This window comes from Hylobates moloch, unplaced genomic scaffold (assembly GCF_009828535.3).
Source record: "Hylobates moloch isolate HMO894 unplaced genomic scaffold, HMol_V3 SCAFFOLD_6, whole genome shotgun sequence".
NCBI classification, from domain to species: Eukaryota; Metazoa; Chordata; class Mammalia; order Primates; family Hylobatidae; genus Hylobates; species Hylobates moloch.
Genome location: NW_026652281.1, coordinates 40,478,337 through 40,493,413, shown reverse-complemented (window position 1 = coordinate 40,493,413; position 15,077 = coordinate 40,478,337). Strand labels below are relative to the sequence as shown.

The 15,077-nt window shown below is 34.9% G+C and overlaps 1 protein-coding gene across 4 annotated transcripts in view; it reads right to left on the bottom strand.

Moving 5' to 3' along the window:
* The window catches only part of FBXL17 (F-box and leucine rich repeat protein 17), a 539,741-nt gene that overhangs the window by 316,400 nt on the left and 208,264 nt on the right, over nt 1-15,077 (bottom strand). Inside the window, exon 7 of one of the 4 annotated variants that reach the window (XM_058440650.1) lies at nt 12,303-13,392. The exons of the other annotated variants lie outside the window; for them this stretch is intronic. Coding sequence (XP_058296633.1) covers nt 13,311-13,392 — 82 coding nt within the window. The 3' untranslated portion in view covers nt 12,303-13,310. Of the gene's footprint in view, nt 1-12,302; nt 13,393-15,077 lie in introns of those variants that run through there. 4 annotated transcript variants of the gene reach the window in all.

Here is a 15,077-nt window from a genome sequence, read left to right as displayed (position 1 = left end):
TCCTAAGGAGACAATAAAAAGTACACAAAGATATAGATATAAGAATGTTTATCATACAGTTATTTATAGGAGTAAAAATTGGAACCAGTCAGAATGTCTATTAATAAGAGATTTGTTAAATACCCTGTGCTAAAATCTTACCACTAACCTGTTAGAAATGGTGATATGGGTCTATAGTTATTAAAACAAAAAGAAGTTGAGTGACAGACACCAATTGCAAAATATTACAGACAGTGTAATTACAGCAGGAAGTGGGTAAGTTACACATGGATATGCACATAACTGAAAAGATGATCACCAAAATGTAAACATCTGAATGTAAACATCAAATTGTAATCTCCGAATAGTGGCATTTTAGGTAGTCTTTTCTTTTAAAAAATATTTACTAAAAATCTACTGTGTGTATGCTATTTTCCATTCAAAGGAACATAAAAGAAATACAAGGGCCTACAATCTAGAGACTACAGTCAATTCTAGACCATGAAAGAAAACAAACAGTGACAAATAAATTACTAATAAAGAAAGGCAAGGGAGTAGCTGAGCATAGTGGGATATAACAGCCTCACAAGTAACGGAAAGCAGCATTCAGGCTTCACCTTCATCACTAACTAGCCGCATGAATCTGGACAGGTCACAGATTATCCTTGAGCCTCAGTTTCAAAATAGCAAAATATAGGCGTTAGATGGGTTGTCCCGCTCGGGAGTTCTTTATAATTCTGAGTGTCTGTGGTTAAAATTTTCAAAAAGAGCATGTAGGAACATGAAAACTCCTCCATCCACTACCAGTCACAAGTGGTAGTGGCTTATTAATCTGCAGTTTATTAATCTACACTTTAGTCAGTTTGTACAAGATATGAAATACCAAAGCACAGAAAATGGGAACAACAAAGAAAATCCACAAACACACTCAAGTGCTTGTTATTGAAAATACGATTATTCTTCAGGGAGTGAAATAATACACTAACCTAAGGAAGAAGCCCACGTGAGACACCTTACTATCCCACCAAAAGCTTATTTTCGAGCAGTTGACAGTTCCCTTATAATATTTCACTTTCATACAGATTAAAAAGTACATATGATCTATCTGACATTGAGGTATATATATATTTCAACTGACAAATATCTAAGGAAAGAGTCAAGTGAGACTTTGATGTTGCATTCCACTGTAATTCAGATATATCAATAATCAAATTTGGAGAGCTGCCAATAAAAATGGAATAAACAGCATTAGCATTTTACCTGCATGCACGGGCCTGGAAAAACAGAGCAAGAACCAAGCAAAGAAAAATCAGCACCTGCCGGTGTCTTACCTCTAGCAGTTTGCCCTTTGGCAGTCCACAGTGCCCTCCCTGTTCTACTCCTGCAAAACACATGCTCCAGGGAGACACCTCTGTATTTTAAAATGTCTCATAGACGTTTCTAAGCTCCAAAGTTAAGATGATGTGTTACAGTCTTTTTAAAAAACTGATAATAAATAACCTGATTTAAAAAATACTCTAAGACAGTGCTGATCTGTTAGTTGTAAGAAGCATTTTGAGCATCAGATAGAGTGTGATTTGATATGTTAACAAAGTGGACCCAGATGATATATGAAGAAAATATGGTAAAAAGATGAAAAACAAAAAACAACAAGCTATATGCAATAGATAAAGAGCCAAGAGCTTGTTGGCAGAAGGCTAAATTAGCTGACCTTTGACACTACTTCCAATCAGATCCTTTGATTCTTAGAATACATCAAGTTCAAAATTAAAATATAAACACTCAAAATAAATAGTTAATTTTCAGTCACTAGATCATTTTCTCAACTGAGCTAGAAATTAGAAATTAAAAGGTATGCTTCCCGGAATAATTTGAATTTCATTGAATCTCCTATTAATCCATTGGATGTGTATGTGCAGATAATGTTAAAATATATATTTTTAAATGTAACTCATTAAAATATGTTTGGATGAAAAATCCAAATGAAAAGCATTTCACAAAAATATAAAATAGCTATATACTAAGGGATCTTATTTTATGGCAGCATAAAATGTAAGTAGAGATCATTGTGGTTTTTTTTAAATCTCTATTATGAATTTGAATGCACTTTGTCCATTTAATCTGAAAACAGACAGTGTAATTGTCCTATTTTCTTCAGATAATTGTGAACACTTCAGTGCTACCATACCATAAGCAATAAGTCACCTTCAAGAATCTGCTAGTGTCTTTACAAAGTTTGATTTAAGCCCTTCACTGTCAATTTGCAGAAAACCATGAGGCTAAGATTGTGATAAAACATCCATGATTGATGGTACCACGCAAGCCACCATTCTCATAATGAACTAATGATTCATGCTCAAGGTGCTTTTGAAACATGATTAAGCCTCCAAACATTTCACTAAGGTGGGTTCCCATTACCACAAGCATAAAAGAGAACTTAAATAAGTTTAGCAAGGTTATATAGTGAATGACCCAATGATAAAATTTTGGAAAAACAAAAACATAAAGGACCTCAGTCTCCTAGCTCCCACTGCAAGCTCTATTCATAGGTATTTGAAGAAGCCTTTCAGGGTAATTTATGTCATTGCTCTGAGTCTAACTGACCTTCTCTGGTGGCCACTGGCAAGTGTTTGCCAAAATGTCAGTGACCAAAAAACTCCTTACAAAGCCAATGTTTTATAAAATGAATATGTCAAGAATCAGATGAAAATGTCATCAGTGACACTGACAACAATAAAAGAAAATATTCTATAGATTTAAGAAAGTGAAGAAGATCCATATTAAAGGGGAAATAAATTACCTGAGAAAATGTCATCAGAAAAAAAGTAAACAGATCACAGCTTTAAGAAACTTAAGGGACTTTAACACAACTTAAAGGGGGAAAAAATTATCCAAGAAACAAATGTTCTTTAAAGGGTCAGAAAGAGAAAGACTCATTTTACAAAAGCTGGTGGAAAAACTACATCTCTTTTAGAGATCATATCGTTGCTCCTGGGGAAAGGAGGAATGAGGAGATGGGAGGCACCTGTGAGGAGCTTGTCACATCTGAATCCCAAAGTTATTCACTTTCCTATTTGCGTGTCAAAGTGAATGACATAATTTGTGAACGTCAAAAGTAGTCACAGCAAATTAAATAAAAATTGAACAACATTTACTCCAGCTGCCCTTAAAATAGAAAGTCAAAAGTTGTTGATTTTCCCACTTTGCAGTCTTTGGAAGTGAGTTTCACTTATATAAATACTTAAAATCAAACAACCCAGCTGAATACACCAACTCTCTTGAAATTTAAAAAAGAGAGGGGAAGGGTAAGGGTGATCTCATGGAGAAAATTACTTTTACACTAAGACTAGAGATCTTTCTTTCAAATGAGTCTAGCTTACAAATGTGATTATCTAAAGAATGACTGCAGCTCATTACTGATGAACAGAATATATTTTTTGTATACTCTGAAATTTTCATACATATATGATTGGCCCATTCCAAATGACCGCTTTAATAGAACGTTTGAAATAACCCATATGTAGACTTTCCATTAACGGCCTAAAGATTAACAGTTTTGAAGATTAATTTACCTAGGCGGAATCCCAGGCAGTTTGCTCTATCTAAATGCTTGCAGGACATCATCCTCCCAACACCCAGCTGAAGTGAAATCAATGCTAATATAAGCATTAATAAAACACAGAGAGCTGCGATTTAGGATTTCCTACCACTTTGCATTACTATTCCATGTTCTCTCCCATGCATACCCCCAGGAAAACCGGTGTGGATCACCACAAATTCTAAATGCTTTACCAACTGCAACATGTACATAGGGAACCCATTTAGAGGATTGAAATATAGTGTACAACTAAGAGTGGCAAGTTAGTAAAGAAAAGCAAAACCATTCAAATTAAACATAGGAAAATACTGTCACTGGGGAAAGAATCAGGAGTAAAATATATGTGCATCCCATCATCCCATGAACAACAGGAGTGTAGCATTGTAAAGTTATTGTGACCTTGTCCCTTTTTAAACAGCTACATTTTTCACAATGGAAGATGGCCATCAAGAAGCAGCAATGTCTGCGTGGATGTCTAAATGCCTGTCAGGGCCTACTTGGTAATACTTTATACTTCTCCCCCTCTAACAAGCTTCACTGTTATGTGCTACTTACAGATGGATGGCTGCCAAGAGCTATCACACAAAAAAGCTCCTCTATAACATAATGATGTGTCTGTACCGGGAATAAACTTGTGAGAAAAATCTTGGAAATAAAAAGAAGATAGAAATCTACTTAAGGATACAAATTACTGAAAGTTTTAATTCCAACAAGATCATAATATCCAAAATATTAACTCTATGTAAGCAATATGTATTTCCTCAAAGATAGTCATCCCATAAATGTCTATACATCTGTAGAAATAAATGTTAAAGAAAACAACTGATGTTTTGGTTTCCTTCAATTCATTTACTAAATTTAATGAAGAAAGCCAGGGCATTGTCTTGACATATTTTGTCATCTCTTTTCCAAATAAATTGTTGCCACAAGAATATTATGTTTCTCCAGCATTTTTATCCCCCGTATTTAGTTTTTTTAAACCTAGTAAGGTTAACATGTTGTCAGTTAGGCTAAAACTGAATCCACATACCTCACACATAAGCCACCATTCTATGTTAGAGAATTCAGTGAGTGCTGCTTTAACTCTTCCATTACATTTACAGAGTATTTTTAAGGGCCATGTCTACCCCCAGTAAATGAACTTGAAGATTTTTACTGACTTATTTTAACTTATTCTATCTTGTTCAACTTGAGTTGGTCAATTTTCTTTCATCTTACCTTGAACATAGGCTTATATTCACTAGGTTTGACTGCTATCCAATCAATCCATCAACATGCATTTAGTGAGCTTCTGTTTAGAAGCCCAAGACTGTGAAAAAGTCACAATTCCTGGCTATCGTTTTAACTTCCATGCTGTTAACAATGTAACATTCTAAAAAATTTATAATCCATCTGAGTGTAAATTAAAACTAAAAGAAAAAAATGTTACTTACTCTCTCCCTTCTTTCCCCAAACATAAGATTCTCCAAATACATATTCACACATAGCAAAATATTTATGTGCATGTGTGCACAATACAAAATTAAAATCATTGGTAATTTATTAATGAAAAAAATTATATCAACACCAAAAATAGGAATTCAGTTTAAATTCAAGTTAAAAGGAAAACAAATGGAAATCATATTTTCCAAACGAAAATAGCTCTCAAAATACCATAATAAATCATGGAGGAAATGCTCCCAGACATTAATATTTAACAAGCAATAAAATATGAGGCAGGTCTGATTAGTGTGTCACTATGGTAAATGGGTATGATAAGATATTATATACATGACAGAATCACCTACTAATATTAACTAGTTTATGGATGTACTGTCATTAAGGTATTAGTTAAAAGAATTTCAAAAATAAAGATTCCCATTTCTATATGTGGAGTTTTTTAGTAGATATTAGTACCATTATTACATATATACCATAGAAGTTATGTTATTATACGACTTTTTTTTTTTTTTTTCCTTTTTTTGAGACAAGAGTCTCAGTCTGTCGTCCAGGCTGGAGTGCAGTGGTGCCATCTCAGATCACTACAACTTCTGCTTCCCAGGTTCAAGCAATTCTCCTGCCTCAGCCTCCCAAGTAGCTGGGACTATTAAGTGTCTGCCACCAGGCCCGGCTAATTTTTGTATTTTCAGTAGAGACACGGTTTCACCATGTTGGCCAGGTTGGTTTCAAACTCCCGACCCCAAGTGATCTGCCCGCCTCGGCCTCCCAAAGTGTTGGGATTACAGGTATGAGCCACCATGCCCAGCATTATAAGACTTTTTATTAAAAGACATAGATGTTGAAGGCATAAATATAGTGGTGATTATGCCACAGTCACAATTATTCTAAGGAAGGGTCTTCTTTCCCCTCTCAATTTCTCCATAATTCAACAACAGAGAAGAAAAGAACACAGATATTTAATACCATGAAATACCAAAACTATCTTTAATGTATATAAAGTCAAGGGCTTATATTTATATATTTTAAAATTTGTTTTCACATTCTCCCTTTCAGACTCAGGCCCTTATGAGACCAGAAGAGGTGCCTTTTTCTCCATGCATTCACTAAATGAATACTCAAGATTAAATAGCAGTACTAGAAATTGCAAATGGATGTTATTTTATTATAATATTTAATTTAATACTTATTTTATTGTAATGTTATTAGCTAGCAATTGTATTTCAGGGATTCCAAGGTAAGTTTAACTGCTTCTTGCAACCAACTATATTTTTAAATTCAGAATAAGGTGTTGGAGGCAGTTTAAGAGCTAGGAATTGTGGGGTCTTTGAGGTCAGACAGATCTACATTCAATCCTGGCTCTGTACTTGCTATTTGTGATCTCCAGCAAGACACTCTACCTATCTGTGCTCCATTTTACTTTATCTATAAAACAGGGCATAATGATACCTATGTCATAGAGTTAATGTGATAATTAAATAAGTTAATGAATGAAAAACTCTCAGCCTGACTTAATATAAAATTCCCCACATAAGGTAGCTACAAAGTCAGTATCTTAGTCATTTATTGCTGTAAAACAAACCACACCAAAATTCAGTAGCTTTAAAAAAACAACTCTTACTTGCTCACAACTCTGTGGACCAGCTATTTGAACTCGGCTTTGCTAAGCAATTCTGCTGGTTTTACTACAAAGGACTGCAGGAATCTGAAGGCTTGACTAAGATTGGATAGTGATATGGTTTGGCTGTGTCCTCACCCAAATCTCATCTTGAATTCCCAAGTGTTGTGGGAGGGACTTGGTGGGAGGTAATTGAATCATGGGGGCAGGTCTTTGCCATGCTGTTCTCGGAATGGTGAGTAAGTCTCACAAGATCTGATGGTTTTAAAAAGAGGAGTTCCCCCACACAAGCTCTCTCTCTCTTTTTGCCTGCTGCCATCCATGTAAGATGTGACTTGCTCCTCCTTGCCTTCCACCATGATTTTGAGGGCCCCAGCCACATGGAACTGTGAGTCCAATTAAGCCTCTTTCTTTTGTAAATTGCCCAGTCTCAGGTATGTCCTTAACAGCAGCATGAAAACAGACTAATATAGATGGTCTAAGATGGCCTTACTCACATGTCTGACAGTTGGTCCTGGCTGTTGGTTAGACTTCCAACTTCATGTGATTTCTTATTCTCAGAGAGACCAGTCTGAGCTTATTCACATGTTGGTGGCAGTGTTCCAAAAATGCAAGAACAGAAGTTGCAAGGCCTCTTGAAGCCAAAGCTCCGAAGTCCCACAACAAAATTTCCACCATATTCTATCAGTCACAGCCAAGTCACAAAGCCAGCACAGATGTAAGAGGATAGAAGGATAAAGCAAAAGACTCCACCTTTTGATGGGAGGACAGGCAACGTCATGTTGCACAAAAGAGTCCATATATAAAAATACAGCCACAAATTGTGTCTATACTTTGACATCTTCTATCTTCTACAAAACAGAGAAATTTTTATAGTACCTATATTTTCAACTATAAATAATCAGAGAAGTTTTGAAGGACAAAAGTAGGTACTAGCTTGCATTTTCCCCAACATGAAGTAATATTACTCTGCTGCTTCAGTCACAGACTTCAACAGAAGACCAAGATCCAGACTCAACGTCTGATACCATCATTTAAGTTGCTTGGTTGGGTGATTTTTCTGTGTCTTAAGAGCCTTCAACACTTTTCTATTTGATATAATCAATAAATTTCCATCTAATTTGATATTTTTACCTACAAGAGCAGCTTTATTTTATTTGTTTATTGTTTTTTGAGATGGAGTTTAGCTCTTGTTGCCCAGGCTGGAGTGCAATGATGCAATCTCAGCTCACTGCAACCTCTGCCTCCTGGGTTCAAGTGATTCTCCTGCTCAGCCTCCCAAGAAGCTGGGATTACAGGTGTGAGCCACCACACCTGGCTAATTTTGTATTCTTTTAGTAGAGACGGGGTTTCACCATGTTGGTCAGGCTGCTCTCGAACTCCTGACCTCAAGTGATCTACCTGCCTCGGCCTCCCAAAGCACTGGGATTACAGGTGCGAGCCACCGTGCCCAGACAACAGCAGTTTTCTAATGGAACATTCCACAACAAATAGCATCACCAAGAAATCTAGATTGAGTATGTAGCACTACTAGAAACTATGAAGTTTATAAAAGAAGAAAAATATATCCTTATAAAAAGCACATATACTTTTTTCCTGTGAAAATAATCCCTAGAGAAAATTTTGATTTTGTGATGTAGTTAATTAGCTATGTCCAAAGATCTATTCACAGTGAATTATGAAGAGATCAAATTTATTACAGTAAAGAAATGATTATTGCTACCAGGACTTCCTTTAACACGTTTCTCTAAAAGATTCATTTGCAGAGCCACAGTCTTTAATACAATACAACCTATTTTCTTTGAACAATTTAACGGGGCAGGATATGTCACTAAACATACCGCGTAAGAACTGCTTCTATGGAAAGACACAGGTAAAGGAAAGAGCTACTTGCTTGTTTGACAATATGGTGAACAGAGAAACAGTTTGGGGAATGAAAGGTTATTCCTCTAATAATGGTATTTCTACATTTCCTGACGAGAAATTGATCCCTAAAATTGTCATTCTTTTCAGCTGAGGACCTGCTACAACACTGCTTCATAGAGAAACAGCTGGAAACGTAAGTAGCTTACAATTTTCGACAAATTGGTGCTGCCAAAATTATAATAGTTAATAACAAGGAAAACCTCAATAATGTGAATTGTGTCAAATCTGGTTGTCAATACATTTTAAAATCCTGATTATGTTATGAGAAGCCATATGAGAAGCCAAACATACATTCATCTGGAGAAAATACCAGTAGCCAATGTCACCTTTGGAGGCTAGCTATTTCTCACCACATTCAGCAAGCTGTCATAGCATGAATTGTTGAAATTAGATAATTCTAACTGAAAATTAGGATTAAAGATAACCCTATGCTATAGTTCAGACATAGGTAATCTACTCCTCAATTTATTTTTTATGGAAATCTTATAAATATATAAAATAACCTTATTTTGTTTAATTATTTCAAAGTACTACATGGATGAGAGATACATTGTACAGGTTTATACGGAATAGTTAACACTTTTAAAAAATAGTGACTATTCTAACATTTTTTAATTATATTGCTCACTAATCTTAATTGCCACGATTTCAAAAGACAGTTCCAAAGTGCATCTTGAACAAACAGAAAAGCAATTAGCCTAAATTAATTGCTTTGCTGATGTGATTTGCAGTAGGTATGCTTGGTGGTTTTGAAACTCCTGCCAGTGCTTTCACAACTTGATGTTCTGATGATTTTTTAGCCACTTTTTGCACCAGAGCAATTAACCAGATAATTGTTCTAATGTGAACCTGGCCTTAATCAGTGTGTTTAGGTTCATAGTAGCAATTAACCAAACACTAAATATACATTTGAAAAGAAGCACTTAAAAGTACTACAAGAAGAGCTAAAGAAAAACTCGTAAGATTTTTTTTTCTCATATAGCTGTACTTTTTACACAAAGAAGCAAAATAAATAAATAAATAAACAAATAAATAAATAAATAAATAAATAAAAATTTTAAAAAGCTGCAACTGTCTCCTCAGCCTCTTTTCAATTAACACAGGTATAAATGGAAGGCAGGCAAAGTTTCTGGTTCTTCACTTCTTCACTCAAAGTATTCCAAAGTCCCTACTAAAAGGGCAAAATGCACTGATTGAACATTGGAATTCTATTCCTTGTTCAAAAATGAGGCTATGGCTTTCAGACAGATAGCATGTAATACATAAAGCAAGCTCTATCTGAATCTGAACAATGACATTAAATTTTCACTTTATGAAGCACCAACTTTATTCAAAAATAAATAAATCTGTTAGAAAGGGAGAATCTGAACCAATTGCCTGGATTTCAGCCAGAGTTTGAGCCAAATTTAAAAGAAAATTTATTCATCATACAAAAGCATGATCTATAATTCTCTCAACACAAATGTATTAAATTAATTCTCTGAGCAGGGCCCTGTGTGAGGTGCTGATTGGAAGCAGGGGTGGAGGGGGGCTGTGAAGTGAGGGCACAGGGCGCAAGATGAAGACCCAGGTCTTCCTCACAAGGAAAAAGACTCATAAACAAAACGTCACACATCCGCACAATATATGCCACCAACAGAGCCATGTGCTATAGATTCAGCTAGACAGTAACATGATACAGCACTTCATTACAATCACCACCATTATTTCATCTTTTCTTTAAATAAATGGAATTCATATTCATTTTAAGGGAAATTATTAGTAGCAGTGCAACTATAATTGTTAAGTAACAACTTCAGTACGTGGAGTAATTGTATACTGTCTTAAATTAAATGTTGTATCAGTTGAAGAATGATATACATAAAACCTTTCCATTTTCATGAAGCGTAAAGGTTCAAGCTGAAAGTATTCTGTCATTCTTCATGTCTTCAGGAAACACCTCCCTTTCTTAATCTCTGAAAGGACTATCACACAGAAAATAGCCCAGACACTTGCATGTCATGTCTGCCATTCTTAATTATTACCAATCAAGTTCCAGCAATTTCTCCTATGGTTAAACATGTGTGTATCTATCTTCTAAAATACTTCTATATGCCACTGTTCATAAAATATTTTAGGCTGAAGTAAAATCCCTTGCACTAAATTAATAACTAACCACAGAAGATATTTATCATCTCAAGTCTTTTACAAGAAAATTGTCAGATTTAATCACCTTTCTCATATTTTCACTATTTACTGGGCTTCATTTATCATACATTTTAAAATTTTGACAACAATGAGTTATTTTAATTGCCACTTTTGGTTTGGTGAATTAAGAATAAGACAACTCTTGGGAGAAGCGGGAGATGGTATAAATTTGTCCAAGCAGTCAATAAGGTATCATCATTTTCATCAATAAATGAAGATTTTCTTCATTGTTGGCAATTTTAAAACAGATCTGAGACTAGGATGTCCATAAATCCATGGGTTTACAACACCGTATTCATCATCATATAAAATGTATCTCATTCTTTCCTATAATAACAAATTATGATTTCATAACATGGAAATATGTTTAAATACTGCAAGCTAAATGCGTACCTCTGTTTACTCATCTTTTTATGGCCTGAAAAACACAAAAGCAGTTGCAGCATTTAGAGTAGCACATCCAGAAATATCCGTAATGTGATTCTATGGGAACTCTTAATTACTACTATTTGTATTTGTAGAAATGTTCACTTATGCACTATTGCTCACTAGGAACCAAAGACAACACAGAAATTACAAATTACCATTACATGTTAGGACCATAATAAATATTCACATTATTCTATTAGACAAAATAATGTCAACATGGAGAATCAATAAGCCAAAATCACCCACATCAAATTCAGTCCCATCTCATCTCTTGGAGTTAAAAGTCAAAGCAGGCTGAAATATATACATATCATATAGATTTTTCCTTTAAAGTGATTTTACTAGGTTAAATACTCTGGTGTTACATAGTAAGTAGTATTTCCTTAAAAATGATATTAAATAACTAGAAGTACTAAAAGAATCAATATCAGAACTGATATTTAATACTACTACCTACCAAACAACTGAAAAAGTTTATTTAAATTCGAATGCACTAGGAATCTCATCTGAGGATAAATGCACAAATAATTTTACCAGAAAAAACTCTGCCTGTTGTAGTAAAATATCATCGATTATTTGAAAAAACCCACATACTTAAAAAAGTATTGAGATTAATTTTGCCAATTATTTCTTGCCAAAGTTACTGAATCCTTTGATGAAGATAACTTTCTTCTTTTTAACTGAAAGACAACTTATTCAAAGTATTATAACCAGCAGTCTCCTTTAATCTGCAATGGTTAAGTATTTGCTACAATCTACAAGGAAGCATTTACAGATAATGAAACATTTGTAAAAATAATTGTACATCATTATAAGTTAAATAAATACCTATTCAAAATTCATTAGTGAAATTCTTTTTCAGACCAACTATGAGTCAGGTATAGTACAAAACACAAAAATGGGCAAAATTTTCTACTTTTCCTCAAGAAACATCATAAGAAATGAAGAGTATTTACAAATGGGGTTGATTGGAAAAATTACTTTTTACCAAAAATAAGCTGTTTTTTAAAATATCCACAACTCGATATATGCAGTAAAATATTCAAACATGTCACCTTTTAGATATCCCATAGGGAAAAGCAAAGGTACCATTCTAACTATGTTCAGAATGATCAACCATGTCTGATGTCTGAGGTCGGATGACCATTTAATTTATCATTTAAAGCAAGATATTCTGGAACTTAGGAACAGCAACAGCACAAATACTAAACCCGACAGAATGCCAAAACAACAGGCATGGGTTGGAACTATCCTGGGCAAATCAGGATATATGGTCACTCTAGGTCTGAAGCAGAATAAGGACATGGAAGACAGTGAGCCCTTCATGGTAGGAGCTTGAACTCTGAAGACCACAAAAATGGGTTCCAGTCTTGGTTCCTCTAGTTGTGAACTACTCAACGTGTCGGGCCTTAATTCCTTTGTTTGAAAATAGGGATAATTCCTTCCTCAGGGTTGTTGTAGAGATTAAATAAAACAATGTGTATAAACAGAAAAGTGTCTGGAACAGACTATAATTAAGTGGTAACTACTATTAGCTACTGCTATTATCCTTGCTCCAGAAAAAAAAAGAGAGAATATATATATACACTATTACCACACTAGCACTACATGGCCAATCATGGTTTTAGAAAGAAGGTCTAATGGATAGAAGAACAGAACAGGCATGGTTTTGTTTTGTTTTGTTTTGTTTTGTTTTGTTTGAGACAGGGTCTTCCTCTGTCACCCAGACTGGAGAGCAGTGGCAAGATCACAGCTCACTGCAACCTCTGCCTCCCAGTCTCAAGCAATCCTCCCAGTCTCGAGCTATCCTCCCAGCTCAGCCTCCTCAGTAGCTGGGTCTACAGGCACGTGCCATCATGCCCGACTAATTTTTAAAATTTTTTTTATAAAGACGAGGCTTCACCATGTTGCCCAGGCTAGTCTTGAACTCCTGAGCTCAAGTAATCCACCCTCCTTGGCCTCCCAAAGTGCTGAGATAAGAGATGAGCCACCATGCCTGGCCTCATGATTTTTTAAAGATAGTTTGGAAGCCCAGAATAATAGTTACTCCAATATCAAACTATCTTTCTAGGGATGGTCTTACACATAATTGTGAATATGTGAATACAAAAAAATAGTGTCAAAAACATGCTTACCTCAAACTAACGTCCCTAGTTTAGAAAGACTCCATTCTGTTTTTGTAATCCTCTCAGAACTCCGTAAAATATATTTCATTATTCTTTTTGCAAAAACACAAATAATGTCATAGACAATACACAAAACTATCCAGAAGATTACAGAAATAAGCTAAAATTCAGTTTTACTAAAGCTTCACCTAACCAGCCCAGGCACATTATTAGGCACCAAAAGTATGCAGACAGGTTGCTCTGCATTTTATAGTGGCAGGGCGGTGCTGCTATAAATACCACCCCCAAGTAGCTTCAACAGTCAGCATTATTTTTGCCACCTCTTTATTTCCAAGTTTCCAGGCTTTTATGATAGAAAATTGCTCAAACTTCACACTCAATACTCCAAGGTGAAAAGTATTTCTCTCCTCCACACCACTTAACTTTAAAAGAAAACAAAATATTCTCAAACTCAAATTCAGCTCTGCCTGCTGGATTTAATGCATAGGTTTGTTCCCCTTGGGCAATCTTTAAACCTCAGTCTCTAGGAGAATTAAGTAATATTAGGGGATTGAAATGAAATAAAATTCTAAGTCCACTGTGACATGACATTCACAGGAAGATGGTAGATTATCTAGCCAGACCTTGAACACTTATAAATACAATATATAGCATATGTTCACAAAACAATTCTTGGAAATAAAACACAATGGGCACTCAGCAAATATTTTATATCACCAACACCTGCTCAAATCCTCTCTGAACTTTATTTCTAAATATCACCGTTTTTTATTGAATCAACGGAAATTTGAAAGAAGAAACAGAATAAACATCCAGAGAAGATCAGGGGAGTTAGAAAAATCTTTATATAAAGCCTCATTGAGTTTTACACGAGCCAAGGTGCTGTCAGTCTCACTGAAAGGGGTGGTGGAGTAATCTGTCACTCTACAACTTTCACCTCAATATACCTAAAAAAACAAAAGAGGGTTTTTTCTATACAAAAATAAAAAAAGAGACAGAATAGTATTAAGATTTTTTCTTAATATTGAAAACAAAGGAATCATGAACCAAACACTAAACATTGCCAATGAATTCATTTTAAAATAAGCAACTTCAAATTATAGGTTTGGAGTTTGAGGGACTTTAATAAACTAGTCCAACCCTCCTTATAATTCAGGAAATTGCTTTACAGCACTCTGTTTGAACACTAACAAAGAGTGCATTCTCTATTTTGGAAGGCAGTCGATGAAAATCAAGGTTTTAACTTATTTTAAGCTGCATTCTGTCTCCGTCTATAACTTCCACCTGTTGACTAACATTCTGGTGCCTGAAATAGTAAATAACTAATTTAGGTAGACTAATGAACTATTATTTTTTAATATATTTTACCATACTCAATTTTGAAAAACCATACGATTTAAATATGAAATATCTAAAATTCTCTACATCTTAATTTTAAGGAAGGATAATCCAGTTTGGTGGGAAGAGTGGATAAATGGAAAGGGGGCCAAAGAGAACAGTCCATTCACCATCTTGGAAAGAATTTTGACATGAGAAAATGTGGGACTAGTATTCTTGGGTCCACAACTTTTCCAAAAGCCTGAATCAGAATATTTATGTGAACTATCCCAATTTTTAAAGTGCTGGCAACTAATTCAAAATTTTTAAATAACTGTATATGCCAAACAAAACAGCTTTGTGGACTAGACTCAGCTGTGGCCCAAAAGTTTGCAACTTCAAATGGTCTTATTTAAAAGTTACATTTAAAGAGAAATATCTGGCTGGGGGCAGTGGTTCA